The sequence below is a fragment of the Ananas comosus genome, linkage group 5, assembly GCF_001540865.1.
Source record: "Ananas comosus cultivar F153 linkage group 5, ASM154086v1, whole genome shotgun sequence".
In the NCBI taxonomy this organism is placed as follows: domain Eukaryota; kingdom Viridiplantae; phylum Streptophyta; class Magnoliopsida; order Poales; family Bromeliaceae; genus Ananas; species Ananas comosus.
The window spans coordinates 14,548,475-14,571,874 of NC_033625.1; the positions used below are offsets into that span (position 1 = coordinate 14,548,475).

Genomic DNA, 23,400 nt, shown 5'->3' on the forward strand with positions numbered 1-23,400 from the left:
TATAGTTTAAAGTATATCAACTTTCTGTTCTGTGATTTTATTTTATCTTTTTATTATCGATTCTACTAATTTTTTTATTAAATTAATGATAAAGTTAAAACCAATCGGTATTAAAGTGAATATTCGATAAACGTAGATGAGGTATCTGAAGTTTTTTGTATATAATTTAATGAAATATTAACGAAAAAGGTGACGAAAAGATAAAAATGAAATCACAGGATATTAATTTGGTACACTTTAAATTATAAAGTATTAAAGTAAAAAATAGAAAATTATAGGGGTGGTTTTTAAAGTTTATCCTAAATTAAAACCGTATCTCTCTCTCTCTCTCTCTATATATATATATATACACACACGAAGCCTCTCTCTCTCTCTCCTCCCCTTGTACACTCACAAGTAGAGGGAGAAACTCATTGAGCTCCACGAAGAGAGAGAGAGAGAGAGACGAGGACGAGGACGACGATGGAGGGGGAGGCGACGAGGATCATGGTGGGGGTGAACGAGTCGTCGTTGAAGGGGTACCCCCACCCCTCCATCAGCTCCCGCACCGCGTTCGAGTGGACCCTCGCGAAGATCGTGCGATCCAACGCGCCCGGGTTCAAGCTCCTCTTCCTCCACGTCCAGGTCCCCGATGAGGACGGTGCGTATCCCTAATCGCGATATGGATCTCTCTGATCCAGTTTTTTTGGTGTTCTAGGGTTTTTGTTTGCGGTTGATTTTGACACCGATTTTGGCCATTGGTGTTGATTTAGGGTTTTGATTTGGTTAGGACATGTTTGGTTGGAGAAATTTGGGTTTGGAATGGGAATTGGAGTTGGACCCCTTTACGATTCCCATGCGAGGGTGGAATGGAGTCGAATCTCATTTTTGAGGTGGGATTTGAAATGTTCATGTCAATTCCTGTTCCCGTTGTGAGCTTAACGAACCAATGGCATTGATTATTCCCATTACCATTCCGATAATTCTGATTCCGGTCGCAGACCAAACATGCCATAGGTGGCTTCGGAATGGGAATGATATGGCAAATTGTGCTGTGAGGCACGAATTTTGAATGTAGTCTCAGGAAAAAAAACCATTTTGATGTTGTTGTATCAAGGGAGTAAGAATATTAAAGAAGCCAGTAGAGAAGAGAAACAGTAAAAATGTTCAGTTCGGGGTGTCGAAGAGAATCATAGTATCTATATATATACGCATGTAAGGAAATTGGTTAATTGAATGTTGATAATTAAAATTCCATTGTTATTTAAACTCTTGCCCTAAAATTTTTCCTGATAATGTCCTTGGTTCGCCAAAATATTTTGCTTGCTATCAAATACTGAAATTTGGGTCAGCATCATCCCAAACCATACTTAAATGGCTAAAAATGTATATGGCACTTTGCTAAATGTGGATTGTAAATCGTGATTTCTTGTTGTACATATACATTTATGGTGTGTGACTATATACCTATATATGTAAATGGTTATATTCGTTAGTAACAATAATCACTTTTATCGACATTTTCCTATATTTTACTATTTTTGTCTCTCTGGTTCATCACACACTTTAAGCTGAAAACTATCAATGCGAAGTTCCTGATTCTAGATAGTGTTCAAAAAGTAGCTAAGCCGCCAAAAGAAAAGTTAGATTTGTTCCCACCAAAGCTGGATTAAACTGTGAAGCTGGTGATAATTTCTTTGTGCAAATAGAACTAAAGCCTGCTTTTAGAAAGCAAGCATGGTTTTGGGCATTTGTTCGACCTGTTTTTGTGTTGATGCAGCTCTGGGTATTCCTGTAGATGCTGTGTTCACCATAGTACGTCATTCATATACTGTTATTGGACTCCATTTAGTGATATCAAAACACACACGTCTACGGCAGTTATTTGGGATCAATTTGACGGGCATTATAATACCTTTGCTTCCTGTCTTGAATAAGATTTTTGTGAAAGCAAGTGCTAGCTTGTCTTGCCGCTTGGCTCCTTAAATCTCATTCCATCTCTACCTCTCTCCCTCTCTCTGCACCTTCTACATGAATAAAATAACTTCTTTTAGTTGGCTTGGTTTTCAGTGAATGGTCTTTAGGGCATTTTGTGCAACAAACTGGTTGAATAGTTTTTTCACACTTCTCAAGGTCATTGTTTATTATACATGAGGACTATTTTGTAGCACATTTGTGCACATCAAAATAAAATACTTACAGGATGATCTAATGGATCGACAGAGATGTTCTGATGTTCTTTTGCTGAGTTTGGCTTACATTTCTGACTTCTATATTTCATGATTGAAGCATCCCTTCCCTATTTATTAGGAATGTCTATCATGTTACAGTGAACGAATAGTTTCATTGTAATTCCCAGCTTTAGCAATCCCAAATTATTGCCAATTTACAGGGGTTCCTCTCTTTATTAGTCATATACTGCACCTACTAGTGCCCACATTTTCCTTGATATTCTAGTTTGGTAAATAGCTTCAAACTTCCGTAATTGCTGCTTGGTTTTCTATTGTGATGAATAGTTTCGAACCTTTCTAAGACTTTAAACTGCTGCTTGAATCTCCCCCTTACTTTTTGGATGATTTAGTGATTCCACACCTGTGAAACCTTATGCTAGCCTGATTTTTGGTTTTCCATCAATGAGCGTGGTGAATTTGTGGACCATCTCTTTTTCACTGTGTGCATAAATTTTAGATATGCTGTCACTACTAACACTCTTTATGTCGTTTTTGTTGTGAACAAAAGCATTTGATGACATGGACAGTATCTATGCGTCTCCTGATGACTTCAAGAGAATAAATCACAGGGACAAGATAAGAGGGCTTCACTTGCTGGAGTACTTTGTAAATCGCTGTCACCAAATTGGGGTAATTGATATTGATCAAATCTTCTGGCAATTTCTTTCGAATGGTTTAGCATTTGCTTTTTGGTCTTATCCATTAGAACGGCGATGCTAGTGGTTTTAAACTTTTTTACTTTTGCTCGACAGTTGAACTGCGAAGCATGGATCAAAAGGGGTGACCCAAAGGAAGTTATCTGCAGCGAGGTGAAGCGAGTCCACCCTGATATGTTGGTTCTCGGATGTCGTGGCCTCGGACCTTTCCAAAGGTATCATAACGGCTTAAATTTCTTTGATGTGCTTTTAACACCTTCCAAACTATCGTGCTAGCTTAGAAGTTTGTATAACGCCAATGTGTCTATTTTGGTTGCGGATGGATTGCTGTCAATTTTCTTTAAATTCAAAGCCTGTTTGTTGCTTCCTTTTTCCCCCCCCCCTCCAAATCTTAGGCTATATTGCCACAGGAGATGAATGGTTTGAATTATGCTTTGTACTCTCTACACAAGCATATAGAACGTTTTCAGTTACTTGAATACCCTTGGAATACTCTTTAGTAACTTACGGTGACAATTCGGTTGGTGCATATGTGATTATAGGATCATTGAACTAGAACACACTACTGCAAATTTACTGGAACATAGTCCTCTTGCTTGGCAAACTGTGTTCAACCTATTGTTTATATTCCTTTTTAGGATAAGCTTCACAAAATGGCCCTATGGTATAGCGCGTTTTTACGCCGGAGCCCCAACGTGTCATCCTAATCATTTAGTTGTGTGCTAAGGTTGCTACTACGGTTTTCGTAGGAACCTTTTTATGGGCCTTGGAAGAATTTGGGTACGTATTGTGTCTGGGTTGGGTTTCGATAAAAGCCCGTTAAGAAAACTTGAATCCTCTAATGGGTTGCAAGTCAAGTTTAGGTTAAAACCCGACCCGACGAAAAAGTGATCAATATATATCCCAAATGGGAAAGTAGAACTACAATTATGTTCTCATTTTAAGCTGTGTTCATTTCTAGAAAATGCTACCACTGCAGAAATTGCTGTTAAAATTAGTCTGACGCAAAATTTCAATCAGCATATATATATTTATGCTGCATGAAGGTGCTATTTAATATTTATGTGAAATTTTTCGTTCACTACAACCGTACGCTACAACCCTAAAGTCGTTGATACTTCATTTTTATTTTTTTTTTTTTTTACTATTTCCCTGTAAAAGAACTAGCCACTTACCAGTTACAACTATTTTATGCTATCCAGGGTTTTCGTGGGGACGGTCAGCGAGTTCTGTGCGAAGCACGCCGATTGCCCCGTGATCACCATCAAACGCAAGGCCAATGAAGCTCCACAAGATCCCGTCGATGATTGATCCTTCCACGATGATCAAAATCAAGTCGTCGCTTACTCCGTAATGTACAAAAATATATCATTTTTACCGCAATGCTTCGAACTAGAAAAACATGGAAAAGAAGGTAAAACAAAAAAAAAATAAAACCGAACAAACTAAAACTAGTAGACATGGACTCTGAATGGGTTGGCGATCGCTTGGTTGGTTATGTGTAACCGTGCGAGGAACGGCATATACGACTTTTTAAGTTGTTTTTCTTTTTTTGGAATTCGTTTTTCGCATCTCATGTACTTGGTTTTGCTTGCTTGAATGTGGTGGAGTCGACTGCTCCAATCTTCTTTCCTCCGATTTCCGGATAATTCATCGTATAATTTTTGCCGCCGCCGCCGCCGCCGCCGTATTTTTTGTCTTCTTTGGCTTGTTTTTCTCTGACAGGTTTGGCCGCCGGAAACACGATCTCGTAGCACCCGTCTTCGATGTCGCCTTTGGCGGCGAGGAATCCCCGGGGCAGCGGCGGCAGCGGCCTCGGCCTCGGGCTCTCCATCGCCTCCTCTCGCCTCCCGTCGTAGGACCCGCGCGGCGGCAGATCACGCTTCGCCTGGCGCTTGCACATTCGGCGGGCGCAGAGCCGCCCGACGACGCAGGCGACGGTCGCGAGCACCGCGATCACGGCGAGCACGACGAACACCGGGCCGAACGACTCCCTGGGGCTCGGAGACGCCGCCGCGGCCGGGACCGACTGCGGGTAAATCGTCGGCTCGGCGATAGAAGACATAATGTTTTATGTGTGTGTGTGTGTGAGCTTGATGTTTATGTCTCTTTTCAAGTCTCTGAAGAGGGCTCTATAAGGGTGGTGGGTGCTTTTATTGATGAGGTAAAGTGGGTTTTGGGTCTCTCTTTTTTCGCTTTATTTGAAGGCTGGTGGTGATGATGTTCTTCTTCTTTTTGAATTCTTTCTTCTCGGGTTTGTGGGTGATCTTTGAATGCTTGGGAAGAAGAGAAAGTGTAAGGAGATGATTTGAATGCTTTGAAGAGGTAGGTGTGTGTGTGTGTGTGTGTGTGTGTGTGTGTGTTGGGTAGGAATATTATGGTGGTACGGGATCATGTTGTTGCTTTAAGCGCATTGCGTTGGATCTAAGGAAGAGAAGGGCGTGGGGGAACGCCCTTGATTTGCATTCTCTTCTTTTAAGGAAAAAAAAAATTGAGCAATAACTTTTTTAAAAAGAAAAGTATTTTGAAAGTGAAAATAGGGGAAACCGAAAAAAAAAAAAAATCAAATATTTGGAGGAAAGAATTGCAAATAATCCATTATTTTATCTTACACTATTTAATGCAAAATATTTTATTTAGATCAGCAATGATGATGCTAAACAATGCCTTATTAATTGTGTTTGGAAAGTATATTTCATGATTTGACATGTGATTATGCAACAAATCAGATCACACTCTGGCACATCACATCAGATTGTAACAAGAGTCGTGAGGTTAAGTCACATTGAGAATGTTAAGCAAGGGGTATTTATATTGATTGAGCGATACTATAAACTTAGGATTGTCGTAGAGATTTTTTTTGTAAAACTTTTCTCTTTTTTTTTTTGTGGGGGTGATGGGAGAGTCATTAGTACGGCCCAGCAAGATGCTGAAAAAATCCAGTAAGCTTCTTTCTTTTGATTTTTTCTGTTTTTTTAAATTCTTTTTAACCCCACCCCAACCCCATCTCCTAGACCAAGAGAACTCTTTTGTGATGGAGAAGATGTATGATCTTTCTCTTATTGTGGGTCATGGATGATTTTCACCATTGTGTGATCCCGAGGGTGCATTGCAGATGCTTTAATTTGAAGCTCTTCTACTGTTGCTAAAAAAACAACGACGAGAACACCGAGGAGGCGCTTTTTTTTTGCCCCTCTCTCTCTCTCTCTCTCTCTCTCTCTCTCTCTCTCAAAGCTATCGAGGGTCCCCTGTAAGAAGCGGTATCATAACATTTCAAAAAAGCCAAGAGAAAACAGAACAAAGAAAAAAAAAGGGAAAACTTCAAAAATTCTCCTTGTGGTTTTGCATTTTTTTATTTTAGTATTCTGTGATTTAAAGTGTATCAAGTTAATACTTTATGGTTTCGCACTTTCTCACTTTAGTACCCTGTGATTTAAAGTGTATCAAATTAGTACTATGTGGTTTTATTTTTGTATCAAGTTAGTATCCTGTGATTTTATTTTTGTATCAAATTAGTACCGTGTGATTTTATTTTTCTCTTAATGAAATATTAAACTACATGATACTAAAATGAGAAAGTGCGAAACCACAGGGCACTAATTTGATACACTTTAAACCATATGGTACTAAAGTAAAAAAATGCGAAACCACAGGGTACTAACTTGATACACTTTAAACCACAGGGCACAAAAGTGAAAAAAAGTGAAACTACAAGAAGGGCATTTGAAGTTTTTCCAAAAAAAAAAAAAAAGAAAAGTTGCAGGCTTTTTAAATAAATAAAATATATAAAAATGAAGACCATGTGAATTACTCAATAATAGAATTTCATCATAAAAGTTTATTTCTGCGTAACAAAAAATAAAATAGTTTACAATTAGCTTAATGTATCCTACTATCATGTATTTATATTATTTTTATTCATTCGAGACATTATACTATTTTCCTATTCTAAAGACGTTACTGAACTATCATGATTTTATCAATTTGTGCAGTATAATAATTAAATGCATACCATTCCTTTTCTTCTAGGGAGGAATTTATATATTCTCGTTAACTAACTACTCATATGATTCCAAGCACGAAAATAGCAAAACCCAGTAAATAATAGCAAATATAATAATATTTCTACTACTTAAGAATCTATAAATAAATTCCAAAACCAACACTTTGTATAGTTTCCCAACTTGAGTTGGGAGACAACAATTTCAATATTTTAAATATAAAATATTTTAAAAAAAACTTATAGAATATTATAAACTGAAAAACGAATAGCCCGCGAATCATTTCCTGGAAATATAATAAATCACGAAGTAAATAGAGTACATTATCATACAAAAAAGAAGTACATAAATTTGAGGATCAAGTGATAAACTAAATTTGAATTTTCATATGCAACTACAAAAGGTAAAAAAAAACAAGAAACTCTGAAAATTACCCACAAAAAAAGGGTATAGAAGTGCAAGTGAGGAAAATAAGATTAAATAAAGAAAAATTGGGGTGCCAAGTTAGAGTAACAGCATGAGCTCAACCAAGAGAAACATCTAAGTGATTCGATCCGACAATAGAACAAAATTTTGGAAAATTAATCTTACGATCGAGGCTTCTCCTTCTTTTCCTTGAACAAGGCGAGAAGCGACACACCCGACACCTTAACAACCTTGAATCTTACTCCGGGGATATCACCGACGGCGTGACCCTTCCGTCCAAATCCGGCAATCAAAACCTCATCCTGTAGTTTGTATTTTGTATATAACATTATATGTCAAGAGAGATCTCAAAATACCCGTCGTAATCATCGAACTACAGCCCAAGTAACCCCACAACCAAGTTTTCGATTCCTGTAGAGTTAACAAGGAGGAAAAGTTCCACCGAAACTTACGTTTTCTTCGATAAAATTCAAGCAACCGTCGTTCCGCACGAAGGCCGCGATTTTCTTCCCATTCTTCACGAGCTGAACTCTGGCGCACTTTCGGATAGCAGAGTTGGGCTGCTTGGCTTCGATGCCTCTGCGAAATCACGCGCCGATACGCCGCATTCTCAGAATTCAACCAACCGATGAATGTGAATATAATCATAAAGAAAAAAGAAGAAGTACATAGTATTACAAAATGAAAAGCGAAGCACCCTACATCTTCTCGAGGACGATGCCTTTCGCATGCGAAGAGCCAGCGAAGGGCTTCTTCCACTCGTTGCCGAGATGGCTTTTCTTGTATGCCTAGTCCGCCCACCTCTGCCGCCTCCTGTGGCTCTTGAGCTTGCGCCCAGCTCCCATACCACGCATCTTCCTGTTACATGATTGTAAGTCATAAAACAAAATCATATGTTCGCATAATATAAACATTTCTCAAAGTATCCCAAACTAGTAAACTTTGTTAACGGACGACAAATACCACATTGTTTGATACCCATAAGAAGAGGCCATTTGCAAGTCAATTTATTTATAGTCGGCCTAAGTCGAAGCTACTTATCTAAGATAGCAGGTTATATGATCAAGGCATTGGTAAGATGAGATTCGAAGAGCTTCCATATCCACATTCTAAACACATTATCCTTCTCTTAAATGTTTCATCGACAAGCAAATGATATAAAGTGGATTTCTCATGAAAACCGTATCTACACAGGAAATCTAAATTTGTCCTCTTCACTCTTAAAAATTCTCAAACAGATTCATCACGTTGTGAAAACATTGCAATCGTAGAAAGACCGTCCGATTTTAAGGAATAACGGAAAGGTTTGGCTCGCTCATTAATCAAAATCCCTATTGATCAAGCGAACATCCGATCCACGATGAATAAGGAAATAAGGAATCATAAATCATTTATAGTGTCTTCTCAATAGCTTACCCAAGAACAAAATCCAACTGAGTAAACACACTAGCTTGCGCAACTGTGTTGCACCCAAAATTAGGCATAAAATCAACAGTGCCACTTCGCAGAACCCAAAACCCTCCAGGTAACGCAAACTACTACTAACCGCTAATTGTGATGAACTCAGTTGAAATATTATTTCCATGTTTTGTTAATCTTAAAGACTCTCACTAAGATGAACAGGATGAGCGATAAGAAACAAATAATGCATTGCCATTAATGCTGTAAAAAATAAGCTTATTGCTCTACAATCGCAAACGAATCTAGGGTTTTATTATAATTAGGGTTTACATTTTGTACTCATTTAGACGATTTTAAGATCTCTTCGATTTATAAACTAATGTGATCATCAAAACCCCACAACTCCACAATAAATCCTGTCGATCACCAAATTTCATGGTCGAATCACATAAATAGATAACACATCAACAAACGATTCTACGTAGCACCCAATAGCTCGTAGAATCGATAGATGGAGATTGTGAAGTAAAGAACAAAATAAACATTATAATTAGGGTTTGAATCACAAACCTAAATCATATTTAAAAAAAAAAAAAAAAAAAAAAACATCGCAAAATGGTTTCCTTGTTGTACCCATATAAACGATTCAAAAAATCTCTTCTTCTTACAAAGCCAATAACACAAGTCGATTACAAAACCCAATTCATCGCGAAAATTTGTGGCCAAATCAACAAATTAGTAGTTTCGTTCGGATCGCTCACCCCATCTCTGCAGCGTGCTCTCTCTCTCTCTCTCTCTCTCTCTCCCTCCCTCTCCTCGCTGCGACGACGACGACGACGACGAAGACGAACCCTAAACCCTCATTTTAATACTCCGGGGGAATTTAATTGTACCACAAGGGTAGTTTAGTAATTTCGCAACATTTAGGCTAAATAATGGGCCGGTTCGATTGTAACCGCGGCCCGGTTCGGCCCAATAAATGTTAGCGGCAAGTGCTAACTCGGCCTTAGGCCCGGTTCAAGATCGAGCCCGGTCCGGTTCCCACCTATAACAAGCTCTTTTTCTTTTTTCTTTTTTTTTTTTGGTTATTGTATGTAGCTATTCTGATGATTGTTAGCCAGGAAGCTGATCAAGAAGTTGGAGTTTTGATCTTTGCCAATCATAAAGCACCGACGGCTCTGATCTATTGATGAAAGTGGATTTTTTTTTTTTTCCTGAAAATACCTGAAAAAAGCTACATAGTCACATAGATGAACACCCGCTAAAAGTAGAAACACACTGAATAGATTACGAGTAGCAATCCAGCTCGCTATTCGCGAGCCAGCTTGTGTTCGGCTCGAAATGAGCTCGAAATCGAATCGCTCGTTTAGCAAACGAGCCGAACATGAGCTGAATTTTTCAGCTTGTTTAATAAACGAGCCAAACACGGGATAGGGTCTGTTTGTTCGTGTTCGGCTCGATAATAGCTTGAACACATATATTTTATATTTATATAATTTATTTAATTTATATTTATATATAAATAAATAATTATATATATAATATATATATTTTTATTATTTGATTTTTAGCAAAAAAAATATAAAGTTGAGCTCAATTATAGAAAAACTCATTTATATGTAAAGTTTTAATCATTAGATCAAAGTCTAATGGGTAAGATTTTATAAATTTATTTTATATATATATATATATATATATATATATATATATATAATCTAATCTATTTATCTTATTGTTCGTTGGTATTAACGAGCTGAACACGTGCTGAATTTTTCAGTTCGATACTTTAACGAGTCACGAGCCGACTATAGCTCGATCGTGTTCGGCGCGTCGACACACAAATAGAGAATACCAGATTTCATATTGTAAATCTAATCTTAATTTATTAGTTTTTATTAACAAATGATATCCAGAGCAATGCTCCGATACACCATAAGTATTAAAATTAAACTCTTAATTAGTAAAGGGTACAGTTGGATTTTGCATAAAGTAACCTATTGAACAAGTTACCGATTTAAATTAGTTAATATGACAATATTGAAAAAAAATTAGTAGTATATACCAAATTTGCTAGCATCCTATAATATTAAGTATTTTATTTAGTTTTGTTACTTACCAAATTAGATAATATCAAATTTGTTTAGTATCCAACTCCAAAAAATTATTGAATTTAAATTTAAGTTTTGAAGTTGGTATTGTAATTAATGTAACATTTTAATTTCAAAATTTGTATTAAACTTTTAAATTTTGAATCTACATTGCACTTTTAATTTGAAAGCCAAATTTTAATTTTTGATTTAAATTAAAATTTTGAATTTAACTGAAAGTTTTATTTTAAATTTGTGTTTTATATTTAAAAGTTGAATTTGATTTATAATTAAGTTTTTTATGTTGCTTTGTATATAAATTTACAGTTTAGTTGTAATTTAAATTCCAACTATTGTTGTAGGTATTTGAGAAGGTTATAGTATTCTTAGTTGGATAAAATCAATTTTGTAGACCAAAATATTTTGCTAAGACCAAAATACCCTTTAAATAGGTACACGTTGAATGGCACTTATGCCAGAATAGGAAGTCACCTTTAGAATCATATTAAATCTCAACCATCTATTTAAAAAAATAAATGGTCAAGATTTACTTGGTGTATTAAAATATTACTCTATCAAATAAAATCAAATAACTCAAATATCTAGCTAAGCAATTGGAAAGGAAATGCATCTTTAGATGATCAATCTTAAATAATTAAGCAACAAATTAAATCTCATACAAATGACCCATCATTAATCTCTATTCAAATAATCATCTTATTTCTAATAGAGACAAATAAAGAGAACATGACCACTCTAAAAAGATAAAAACAAAACTAATTAAACACTATAATTCAAACAAGCTAAGGTTGAGAAAACCACTTGGACAAGTACTTTGGAAATTAAGCAACACTTGTTAACACTTTTAGAAATTAGGGGCTATTTTGTTACTCGGAAAAGCATGGAAAAAATATTTTCGAGAAACTCTTTTTTTTCATGAAAAATCCCTTTTTTAGTGTTCTATCTATTTGATTCCAAGAAAAATTAGTTTTTGAAAAAAAAAAATTTCAAAAGTTTTAAAAAAATCTAGCATTTTCGTTTTTCTTTAAAAAAAAAAAAATCTGAAAAGCAAAAATATTAATTTTTACATAGTTTTTCTTGAAACCAAACGGAGGGAAAATTAAAATAGAGATTTTTCATAAAAATTATTGTTCTCGAATTATTTTTTTCATGCTTTTCCGACAAATCAAACACCCCCTTAGCTGCGCTAACTATGATCATCAGTGTCGCTTAATAAATATCAATATATATATTTCATAAGGCCGGCGAGCGGCCGTGGTGGCCGCCGCCGATCATTCCGGCCGCGGCCCACAGCCCTAATCCGGCGCACGGCGCCTCCCGCCCCACGATGTCGGCGCAGCACTGCTCTTGCCACTCGAGCAACGGCAAGTCCCTTGTCTCCGCCGTCGTCGGCTTCGTTTCCGCAATAGTATTGCCCGGATCTTCCATCAAAATCCTATTTCCGCTGCTGCTGCTGTTGTTGTTACCATATGTATAAAACTGACTGTCCAAAAGCGAGTTGTACTTGTGATTGAAAAAGTTTAAGTTGTGGCAGGTGGTGATGGTGGTCGGCAGCGGTGGTGAGAAGGAGAGGTGGAGGCCGAAGGAGGTGGCGGCGGCGGCGGCGGCGTGGTGGGGGTGGTGATTGGAGGGTTTTTTGTCGGCGGAGTGGGGCGGTGGGGGGTGGCGCTTGTTCTTGCGGCAACCGCCGCCGACGGGGACGTTTCGGAGGGAGCCGCCCTTGGTCCAGTAGCGGCGGCACGTCTTGCAGAAGTAGCGCGGCTGCGAGAGGCTGTAGTTGTTGTAGTAGCAGAACTTGGTGTGCGTCGAGTCGCACCGCGGGCACTTCAGCGGCACCTGCTCGTGCGGCGGCCCCTGCCGCGCCCGCCGCTCGTGCAGCGGCACCGACAGCGGTTGCGAATGTATCGGAATGGTAGGGTACGTTAGGAGGAGGTCGGCGGAGGCCGCCGCAGCCGCCGCCGAGGAGGAGGGAGTTAGGGTTTCTTCAGGGAAGAGACCCTGCATGCATATGCATATATGTGCATGAAAGTAAAGTTTATACTGTTTAAAAAATCTCAATTCTCATTCGTAGATCGTGATAAAAGAAAGCCAGTACTTAATGGATCGGGTCGAATTTGCTCATTATGGACGACCCGAAACCCGATTAAAAAACCAATAGTGCAAGAAAGGAAATGAAACAGATCAGTTGCAGATCACGCATGCATGTGCATGTATTTGTTGGAGTGTGCGAGTGGTTTGATACACTGTTCAAAGAATCCGGCACCAGCGTGAATTCGGCGCCGAATTTCATGCAAATGGTGCGGAGAACGCCGCTTTTGACTCTTGCTAACCTTACACGTGTTCTCATCATATTTGAAAGTAAAAAGGATTTGAATTTATTCGGAGCAGATCAAATTTATTAATTTTTATCTAATTCAATCAGCATATTATGATTAAATTAATTAAAAGATAATATTAATATGTCAACAAAAAAAATCTGTAGCACATAGTAATAGCTTGGTTTAAAAAAGAGCAATTAATTAATGTGAGCCTCCTTGCATATATAGCTCCATGTGTTTGAATATTGTTGAACAGGTTTTACTTAATAAATTGTCCAACAAAATCATATCTCTTTATATTCATTAGCCATTAATTTCAAGTGTAGAAATAATTATTTTTAAGTTTATATCTTATAGATATAGATATAAATATAAGTTTTCCACCTTAAATCTCAGGGATACATATATTCCTTTTGCATTTACATGCAATTTACAAGAGAAGATCCATCCAAAATGCACATATAAAGGAGCTACTACATTTTACACATGCACACACAGATCTAGAGAGAGAGAGAGAGAGAGTATTGATTAATTGCATACCTTGAGCCAATCAGAAGAGGAGTCCATGCAGATATGCATTGATGGAGTGGCCATTAATAATTGATAAAAGAAGAAGTGATCAAGAACTTAGATTAAAAAAAAATTTTAAAAAAAATACATATCAAATATTGTTAATGAACATCATGAAGCTAATTAAGATATAAATATATATCTATCATATATGAATGGTTCCCATGATCTTCAGATGAGCTTTAATTTTGGTGCAGCAGTAGCAGCAGCAGCAGCAGCAGTAGAGAGAGAGAGAGAGAGAGAGAGAGAGAGAGAGAGAGAGAGAGAGGATCTTAAGCAAGAGATATTAAGGCTCTTATATACATATATATATAGGGGAATATATCTTTATAATGAACTAGACTATTGTGGTGTGTGATATGATATTATTTGGGTTGGTGAGGTTGAATTGAAATGTGAAAGAGGATGTAGATATAGTAAGAATAAGAGGAAGAGAGAGAGAGAGAGAGAGAGAGAGAGAAGAAATTGAAAGGAAGAAAAGAAGGTGGAGGAGAGAGAGAGGAGGAGCAGCAGCAGCTTCTGGAGCTCTCACTGACTCCTGGCGGGCCCCGCCCTTGTCGGGCAAAGGAGAATTCTTACACGGGTCCCGCCAGGACCCAAAGCGAGTACTAGATTTACAATAATCGGTATCAGAACAAGTTGCAGATATTCAACACACGATTCAGCTCAGCAGTTACTATAAACCTACTGTCCTGTTGTGTATGCATTTGAATTTGGCGATCATTCTGAATTGAAAAGGGAGCAGTTTTAATAACGAAAAATATTTATTCTTTGTTTCTAAAGAGGTTTAGATCAGATCCAAAAGCATAAGCTTTTAAAGGGAGATATCTCTCACACTCTGAGCAGGTTAACTTGGAAAAGAAATATGAAATATGACAAAGAGGCACTTTATTATTTATTAAAGTTTATAGTATTATTTAATTATTAAAGTGTCAATATTATTATAGCACTAAGTATATATACTTCTCCTAATAGCTTTAATGTCGATATTTATTTCGACACCAATGTTATGAAATTATTCGAAATCTTACTCATAATTATGTAAAAAATGAGCTCTCAACTTTAGAATTTGGTTTATGGAACTTACAATTTTTTCACTCACAAATTTTTAGTATAGCAACAATCCTATTCATTTTTGGATCTAAAAGATGTCCATATGTACTTTAACAACAAAGTTATAAATCATTCTAAATCTTATTCACAATTATAAACAAAGATAAATTTTAAATACCTCATCTATGGTTTCGCGCTTTCCCATTTTAGTACTTACTGGTTTAAAGTATATGACTTTAGTATCATATGGTTTTATTTTTCTCTTTTCGTCAGCGCCTTCGTTAATTTTTCGTTAAATTATATACAAAAAAACTTCAGATATTTCATCTATGATTTATCAAATATTTAATTTAGTACTTTATAATTTTAACTTTGTCGCCGATTTAATAAAAAAATAATAATAAAATATATTTTAATTTAGGGTAAACTTCAGAAACCACTCCCGTAATTTCGCACTTTCTTATTTTAGTACCCTGTGGTTTAAAGTGTATCAAGTTAGTGTCATATGATTTCATTTTTATCTTTTCGTCAGCTTTTTCGTTAACATTTCGTTAAATTATATACAAAAAACTTTATATATCCCACCTATATTTATCGAATGTTTGACTTCAGTATTCTTTAGTTTTAACTTTGTCGCTAATTTAACGAAAAAAATAATAAAATTAATAATAAAAAAATAAAAAATAAAATTATAATATATTACTCTATGCTATAATGCACTAAATTGATACACTTTCAACTACGAAGCGTCCGAAGAGTATCCAAGCGAACACGTTGTGGGATTCGATGACGTGGACGTGCCACGTGGAATATCTCGGGCCTCGTAAAAAGCAGTGGAAAAAAAAAAAAGAAAAAGAAATAAAAAAGGGCGCGGCTCTAAACCGAAAGCTCCACTCTTAGGGGTGGGACCCACCCTTGCACTAGAAAGAGACAAATACACCGCAGAGGAGGGAGAAGAAGCTTCCACTTTTACACACAACACCACCCCTCTCTTTCTTTCTCTCTCTCTCTCTCTCTCTCTCTCTCTCTCTCTCTTATCTTTTCGCCTCTCACAAGCAAAGGATCGATTCCCTGGTCAAAGGTATGTTTGTTTGACCAGAGATAAAAATTAAATTTTAAATTTTAAATTATATTAGGTATAAATTATTAATTTTTTATTCATTCGTATTGAAAACTAAAGTTTTCATAATTTCTTTCTATTATTTGGCAGGGAGTAAATGACGTAAATATTAAAACTGTTAGTAGAGATATATGCAAACGGAACGGATGCGGAGCAGGAATGGGTGGGTCTGATTATAATTTTTTTTTCCCCATTTACTATTTCATTCGGAGCGAAACTGGATGGGAGCGGATTTTTGACGGATCAAGAAAGATATAGGTCTTCTGCTTCTCACTCAATTTGTTGGTAGATTAGGATAAATTTGATACGAGCTATTTTTTTTTCTTTTTATTTTTAGCTTCCATTTATCACCACATTCAAGGCCGAATGGGAAACAGGATTACCACCATTTTGAACTTTTTTACATTCCTTGATAAAAGTGATGAGTTAATATTTTATATTTTTTTATTTACGATCGAAAATTACTTTATTTTTCTCTACTTTTCAGTAAAACAAACACATCCTTAGCGTCGAATTAATTTTCTTATTGTTGAGCGGCGGGATCAACCTGTGCATAATTCGCGAGTAAAATCGGAGGATCGGACACGTGTTCGGAGGAGGGTTGGTGCGTATGGGTGTTTGGTGTTTTGGGGCTGGGTAGGTGATCAACGATCAGGATTTGTCGGCAAGTAGTGTTGGTGTGGGAACGAACGGCTCAGGCGTCGCCGGCGCGTGACGATCCCATCACAGTTTTTTTTTTTTTTTTCGAAAAAAAACCAATTTTTGATTATCCAGTTTTTTTTTAAAATTTCGATTTTAGATCAGTGTAACTGTAAATCAATTTAGAATATTAGTTAATCACTTTTTAACATAAGATATAATTAAACCGATGCTATGTGATTAGTTCACCAAATCGGTGCAATACACATCACATCAACAATTTTTAAAAAAATACATGAGATGTTGATATGTCACGCACATGATATCATATTGAAAACGAAAATAATTAATTTATGCACGATTTTTTTTACAATCTATAAATGTTTACTAAACATCACTGAGACAGATAATTTTAATTAGATTTTTTTTTCCTTCATAAAATCCTCGCTTCGACGGTGAAATTTTGGTCACTAGTCATTCAAAAATCCGTGTGCACAGAAAAGAAGTCAAGTGTACGAGAATTAGGATCTGATGTAACATTATTGGTCTCAAACATATAAAATCATTATCACATATATCCAAAAATAAATAAATAAATAAATAAATTCTGCCGACATGGTGTCTTAATTATTATTTAATTTAGACTTAATTTGGTATTGAAGTTCGTATGATGCTATCACATAAAATTAGAGTTGGGATAAATATCCCAATATATAGTAATATACTTTTGCGTTGATCACAGAAAATATATCGTGACCGACTCATCGCGATATGCGTAATTTAATATTACGTATAGAAACAAATAAAATATTTTTTCATTATACTTCCTCACTGTACGTACCGTAATTTTTTCGCAATTCCAAACGAAACTTTAATGCCCATTTGGCTCGGCTTTTTTTAACAGATTCGCTACGCAAAAATATAGTAATTAGACGTGTCTTAAGTTTTTACTATGCCCGCGAGTTGAAATAATCTTCCCAATCTCAATAGCAGATGTTCTAATTTAAAACTTCTTCTGCTGCTGCTACAGCAGCAGCAATACAAAGTTGTTGGAGAATCATATGATTTTTGTAGAAGCTCCATTTTCCTCCGAATCATAAATTTGGAGCACTTATTCGGATCGAGGCAAAATTATATCCTAGCATGAAATATCAATTGGATCAAGACAAAAAATTTTATTGAAAAATCCACATGTGGAGAAAAAGTGTTCAACCAAAACAAAACAGATCTAGAAGCTGAAAGGGAGTATTATGAACAATCATAAGAAATAAGTTTATTTGCATTCCTCGTACAGTTGGATACTATTACTATGACACCCGAATAGTCCCACATCAGATAATATGTGAGAGCGTGACGGACACACTAAAACTAATAACTAGGCTTAAACAATTGGAGCCCAGCCAATTATTAGTGCTCCTGAACTGAAGCATTACAGTTGGTGTTAGAACCAATTCATCAGGCCAAAGTGTAAGGTGAATCTCATACCGTCTAGAGAACTTAGGTTATTTGTGTGATCAAACTGAACAATCACATGGAATAACGTTAATTGGTCTTAAACATTTTAGGCCGGTAGTTTAAGCCCAACGATTTATTAGCGTTGGTACATAAATTATAATACTCAATTGGAGGAAAATTTCTTCCTAAAAATATCAAATTATATTGCCCATGGGTTTTCCATAGATAGTACCTATTCCAGCACCAACTCTCACAATTCCCAAACCAAATACACAATGTAAACAAACACTATTCCATGGTCTTAACTAAAAATTCTTCAATCAAACACTACCAAAATATTCTACTACAGCACCACAACCATCATAACTTTCGCATTCATGACGCGGAAATTCTTCGATCAAACACTACCTGAATATATTCTACACTATCAGCACCGGCATTAACTTTTACATTGGTCAAGATTGCGTTCGGAAAAAGTAGATACCTAAATATTCCTGATGAACATATAATCCAAATTTGAGAGGTGCACTGTTTTTTTCTCTGCCAACCTTGTGAGCAACATAAGAGAAGGTGTGTTCAAAAGAAGCCACTACAAGTAGGTCCCAGGGCAAATATTTGACACCATAGATATAGAAAGCTTACCCTGAAATGTTATAATCAGATTTGCTATGTTTCACACTTCTTTTTCTTGAGGAGATTTTTTTTTTGAAGATAAAAGAACACCCCCATAGACCATAAGATGGCGCAATAATGGACAGAGCAATGAATTCCAAGTGAAATCGACATACCGTGTTTTAAGCATGCCAACTTATACTTTCTAGATGCTAATAAACTGATTCTCTGACCGTTCCTAACGCAAGCAGCAAAGAGCTTGACAATTGGTACATGAAGTCCCCAGCTAGAAGCCTAATTGTTCCACATTTCTAGCTAAGTTCATTTTTAAATGAGTGAAGCTGGTGGCATGCTACTTTTCTCTCCCCCAAGGTGGGAAAAAAAATGATTCAATGACACTCTTATAGTCGAAGTAGTTCATGAATTTGCTTTCGCTTAACATGTAGAATTTAAAGGAAAAAATAAAATATTATCATACCTCAACCAAGGTGGAGCTTGACGCTTGAAACGGAGTCTTCCTTCCAATGGTAAGATGAAAAATAAGGCCTTGCAAATATTTGTATAAGCAATTCACTTGTTTATGCCTATCTATAGCGGCATTTGTAACATGCGAAAAGAAAAACAGCTAAGAAAAGGTGTAGTCATTAAAATCATAGCAACTTTTTTTTTCCCTGAAAAATGAAACCTTAAAAAGCACTTGGTAAAGCATGCATTCCAAAATACACGGCAAAGAGGTCGAACATGCGATTTCAGACAGTAACCAATAATAAGGAAAGGGCACAGATTAGAATAATCAAGTGGCCATGTAAACAAGATATGTACCACACCAAACAGAGTCCTAAACTCCTCATAAAAAGACATCTAGTATACCATCACTATACTTTATCCCACTATATGGAAATTAGCCATCAAAGAGGGCATGCTGACGAGTAAATATTTGGACATGGGCCCACGTACAAGCGCGCGCGAGCGCACACATATGCGCACTAACAAACAAAGAACCTTCTCCCAAATACTATTAAACTACCTTCATATGATGGGAAATGTTATTCAAATTATTTACCAAATAAAACTAAAGCTATTGGAAAATTTGCTACTAGAATGCTACAACAAAGGAGGACATCCTCCGTAGATTGCCATCTTTACGGCCCATCTACAACAACATGCAAATGTATTTAAGATCACAACAAGGCAGGCTAAGCCGAACTGTTCATTATCTAGAAGTCTACAATGCACAGGAACAACCTAACTTAAAGCTACCCCACAAAGAACAAAACATGACCCTCCAAGAAATTAAAGGGGGCAGCTCCTCATAGACAGATCACACTACTAACATAGATCACTTAACAACTCTGAAGCTAATGGATGTTAGAAAGAAAGAAAGATATTCATAAAACACCAGAACTAATTAGGGTTACCGGCGGTAGTCGGTCCGCTCAGCATAGTGTCCACCTTCTTCAAGAGGCCCTGCATCTCGCTGACCAGATTGTCCTTCACGTCCGACCTCAACCCGCCTGACGGCCCGGCTTTTCTCAGCGGCGATGAAGTCAGTGATGAGATCATCCTTTCGAGGTTTTTTCTAATGCAATTGAGTGGAGGCTTTTTTGCAGGAATATTTGAAGGCGGCGAGCTCATTTTCATAGGGGGCATGTAGTGGAGGCGGTAGGTGACAAATGGGGGCCCAAAAATGCCGGGCTTATCAGCGCTGTTGAAAGCCGCTTCCGCATCAGCGCTTTTTGCAAACACGACGCGGGCGCAGCCGGTTTCGCGAAGCACTTCTGTCTCCGACTCGAACAGCAAGCCGAACTGGCTAAAGGTGGAAACAAGGTCCTCTTTGGAAGGGAGAACAACGCCTGGGTTGAAGTTCAAGAGAAGGGCAGCGGGGTTTCCGTAGAAATTAACTCCATCCTTCTTCTTTCTCTTCTGCGTGGAATTGCTCGCTTCCAAACCGTTGATCGCTTTGCTACCCAAATTATGTTTGTCATTGTTCTTCCTCTTCCTTTCTCGAGGCTTACTTGTTTGAAAATGGCTAATTTCAATTGGTCTTTTCCCATTAGCCACTTCACTGCTCTTAGGCATCTCCAATGTAAATTTAGCAGGTTCTACAAAAATATTAGCATCTTTACCCAAATTCGCTACATTTTCACCATTAGCAGCGGTACTATCGTCCATTTTCTTCGATAAAGATTCACTTTCCACCAGAACACTTACCAACTGGACATTCGAATTCAATGGATTTTGAATACTAGCTTTCTCTTTCTTCGTCCTCCTCTTCTTACAAGTGTTGTTTTCTTCAGAACCAACTGTTGAATTTGGAAGCAAACCCTGAACAATTTCTTCGCCAGCCACATCCTTCGCCTTTTTCCTCTTCAAATTTCCCTTCTTCCCGTCAACAGAGTAGACCAAAGCAGGGATTGAATTAGTTAAATCCTCTCCACCATTTTCATCCGCTGCCGTTGGAGTTTCTCCAGTAGCTGCATTGCTAATCTTTTTCCTCTTAAAACTCAGCTTCTTTTGTCCCGAGAGATCAACCGAACCAGGACTCAACCCTGCTTCGATTCCGCCTTCTTCATCATTCCTCTTCTCTTCATCCAGAGATTTCCCTACGCCGCAGCAAGATTCTGCAATGTGCTTTTGGTAACCCTCATATTCACTGCCGTTTACAAACGTCGCGCTTCTATACATAGAAAAAAAGCCCCGCACTACCTTTGCCGACCTGTTCCACTTCAGGTGGAGTGGATTTCTCGCCGTGCAAATTAGCTCCCAGAATGTCTCTCGCAACGAAATCCCGTCGAAATTAAGAGCTGGGCCGTTCTTATCCTCTTCCTTGTGAATCGTCTCGCTACCCTTTTTTGCCGTCCTCTCATCCCCACTCCAAGGCGACGAGTCCAAATCCTTTACAAAGCCGATCAAATTAGTGTAGGGGTAAGACAAATACTTGCTCTTCTTCCTCTCCCTCTTTGCCGATCCCGACTCTTCTTCAATCTTCGTATCGCCAATTACTGTCTCAAAACCCTTCTTGCTTCCACCATTCTTCTCCTCCTCCTCCTCCTCCTCTCCGCTAAATTCCACATTCTTATCCGCCTCCTCTTTACACAAATCCATGTCCATCTCGGCGATGAGCGCCGCCATGCTTCTCTTCTTCCGACCCTTCTCCAACTTCTCCTCTTCCTCCGAAACCGTAACTTCCCTCGGAACCTCGCCGCCATCATTCAACTCCACCTCCCTCTCTTCTTCTTCTTCTTCTTCTTCTTCTTCTTCGCCCTTGCTATCAAGTAACTCTCCGGCTGGGATATCAAGGTCGATCTTATCCACTAGCTCGGTTACCTCTCTCCGCCTCCGATACCCAACCAAATCCTCGGATAACCATCCGTGCCCGAATCCCACGGCCCAGCTTCTGAGCTTCACGCATTCGATCATGTCGGGGGCCAACACATCAACTGCAGCATCCAAGGCACGATCGAGGAACTCCGACGGCGAGAAATTCGAAACCCCGAGCTTCTCGGGGCAGAACCTGCGGTCGCTGAATCGATCCTCGGCGGGATAGCAATGGCAAGTGAGCTCCTTTTGGAGGCATTGTGCCACAAACCCTAGAGCCTCCTCGACGGCGGCGACGAAGCCCTTCGACCGGCTCTGCTGAACCAGATCGTCGAGGCCGGGGGAGAAGAAGGGCTTCAGCTGCGAAGCGGAGCACCATGCGGCGCCATTGCCGAAGAGCGCCACGTGAATGGCGGATCCCGCTTTCGCGGGGGATCTCTTGGATGGATCGGGCGGGGCGAGGGAGGGGTCGCTAACCCGCGCCGGCCACCATGGCTGGCCCTTCGTCTTCGCCCAGACGAGGTCGCCGACGCCGCAAGGGCTGGCAAACCCTAACCCTAGCACCGCCGAATCCCCTTCCTCGTCGGCGAAGGCGACTCCTAGGGTTTCGCCCCTCGATTCCGGAGCTAGGGTTTCAGCTCCCGGAGCAAACCCTAGCCCCGGTTCTAGGGTTCGGGGATCGGGGGGCTCCTGCGTGGGATCGCCACCTAGGGTTTCGACGGGGTCTAGGGTTTCCATTTGAGCGGAGAGGTGGGAGAAGATGAGGGGCTCGTGCGGGGGACTAAAAAGTAAGAAAAAGTTGCGCACGAAGGGGCGGGGTGAAAAGTGCAGTGAATAGAAAGGGGGACTGGACGGGAATTTTACCTCAATACAAGGGGGTTTTGTGCAAAAATGTCTCCGCGAGGTCGAAGAAGAGGGGGAGCTCCAACACGTTCACAGTGAGAGTGTGTGGAAGAGGAGCGGGGAAGAAGCGTTTTGAGAGAGAGAGAGAGAGAGAGAGAGTGTGCCACGTCAGCGTCCAAGGTGTTCTGTGGGGCCCGCTGATATGGTTGAACAGCGTACAGCTTCAATAGCGGGTTATAATTCGACACGTGTCCCTCATAAGTAGTAGGTTGTGTTGGTGCGTGTTTGGTGTGGTGCACTTGATCTGATGCTTTTGGTTTTGTTGTCGCGAACTAAAAAAGTTTGGTACGGATAAAATATAGGTAAAAATATATCAAATTTATCTGAATTAAACTCCATTTTAATTTAATTATTTAATATTTTATTCTTTTTATTTGAGTCAGTCAAATAATATTTTAATTTTAAATATTAAAATAATTAATTATTTTTAATAAATTTATAGTTAAAAAAATATATGAAATATACTAACTAAATCTATAAAAATAAACAACGTATTTAAATTTTGAAATTAAAGTGTTATTGACTAACTCAAATTAAATAAATTAAAAAATTAAATAAAAAATTAAATTTTAAAAAAATCAGATAGCTGAATCAAAATAGTTCATAATTC

At 38.1% G+C, this 23,400-nt stretch overlaps 4 protein-coding genes and 1 pseudogene across 4 annotated transcripts; 1 reads left to right on the plus strand and 4 right to left on the minus strand.

Annotated features, from left to right (window-relative positions):
• On the plus strand, positions 359-4,433 carry LOC109710424 (universal stress protein A-like protein). Its single transcript, XM_020232968.1, has 4 exons — positions 359-640; positions 2,719-2,840; positions 2,963-3,081; positions 4,069-4,433. The coding sequence occupies exons 1-4, from the start codon at positions 463-465 to the stop codon at positions 4,175-4,177; spliced, it is 528 nt and encodes a 175-aa protein (XP_020088557.1). The 5' UTR covers positions 359-462; the 3' UTR covers positions 4,178-4,433.
• Positions 4,440-5,128, minus strand: LOC109710735. The gene has a single exon (XM_020233474.1). It carries the CDS (start codon positions 4,929-4,931, stop codon positions 4,440-4,442), a length of 492 nt encoding a protein of 163 aa, XP_020089063.1. The 5' UTR covers positions 4,932-5,128.
• On the minus strand, positions 7,136-8,146 carry LOC109709985 (annotated as a pseudogene).
• On the minus strand, positions 11,465-14,111 carry LOC109710037 (dof zinc finger protein DOF5.6-like). The gene is made up of 2 exons (XM_020232450.1): positions 13,661-14,111; positions 11,465-12,800 (listed from the first exon to the last, which is right to left on the minus strand). Exons 1-2 carry the CDS (start codon positions 13,712-13,714, stop codon positions 12,036-12,038), a joined length of 819 nt encoding a protein of 272 aa, XP_020088039.1. The 5' UTR covers positions 13,715-14,111; the 3' UTR covers positions 11,465-12,035.
• Positions 19,616-22,830, minus strand: LOC109710615. The gene is made up of 2 exons (XM_020233328.1): positions 22,752-22,830; positions 19,616-22,668 (listed from the first exon to the last, which is right to left on the minus strand). The coding sequence occupies exon 2, from the start codon at positions 22,623-22,625 to the stop codon at positions 19,974-19,976; it is 2,652 nt and encodes an 883-aa protein (XP_020088917.1). The 5' UTR covers positions 22,626-22,668; positions 22,752-22,830; the 3' UTR covers positions 19,616-19,973.

Coding starts and splice junctions, on each gene's coding strand:
- LOC109710615 (XM_020233328.1), bottom strand. CDS start 22,625: ATGGAAACCCTAGACCCCGTCGAAACCCTAGGTGGCGATCCCACGCAG.
- LOC109710424 (XM_020232968.1), top strand. CDS start 463: ATGGAGGGGGAGGCGACGAGGATCATGGTGGGGGTGAACGAGTCGTCG. Junction 641..2,718: donor CCAGGTCCCCGATGAGGACG/GTGCGTATCCCT, acceptor TGTGAACAAAAG/CATTTGATGACATGGACAGT. Junction 2,841..2,962: donor ATCGCTGTCACCAAATTGGG/GTAATTGATATT, acceptor TTTGCTCGACAG/TTGAACTGCGAAGCATGGAT.
- LOC109710735 (XM_020233474.1), bottom strand. CDS start 4,931: ATGTCTTCTATCGCCGAGCCGACGATTTACCCGCAGTCGGTCCCGGCC.
- LOC109710037 (XM_020232450.1), bottom strand. CDS start 13,714: ATGGCCACTCCATCAATGCATATCTGCATGGACTCCTCTTCTGATTGG. Junction 12,801..13,660: donor CCTCTTCTGATTGGCTCAAG/GTATGCAATTAA, acceptor ATATGCATGCAG/GGTCTCTTCCCTGAAGAAAC.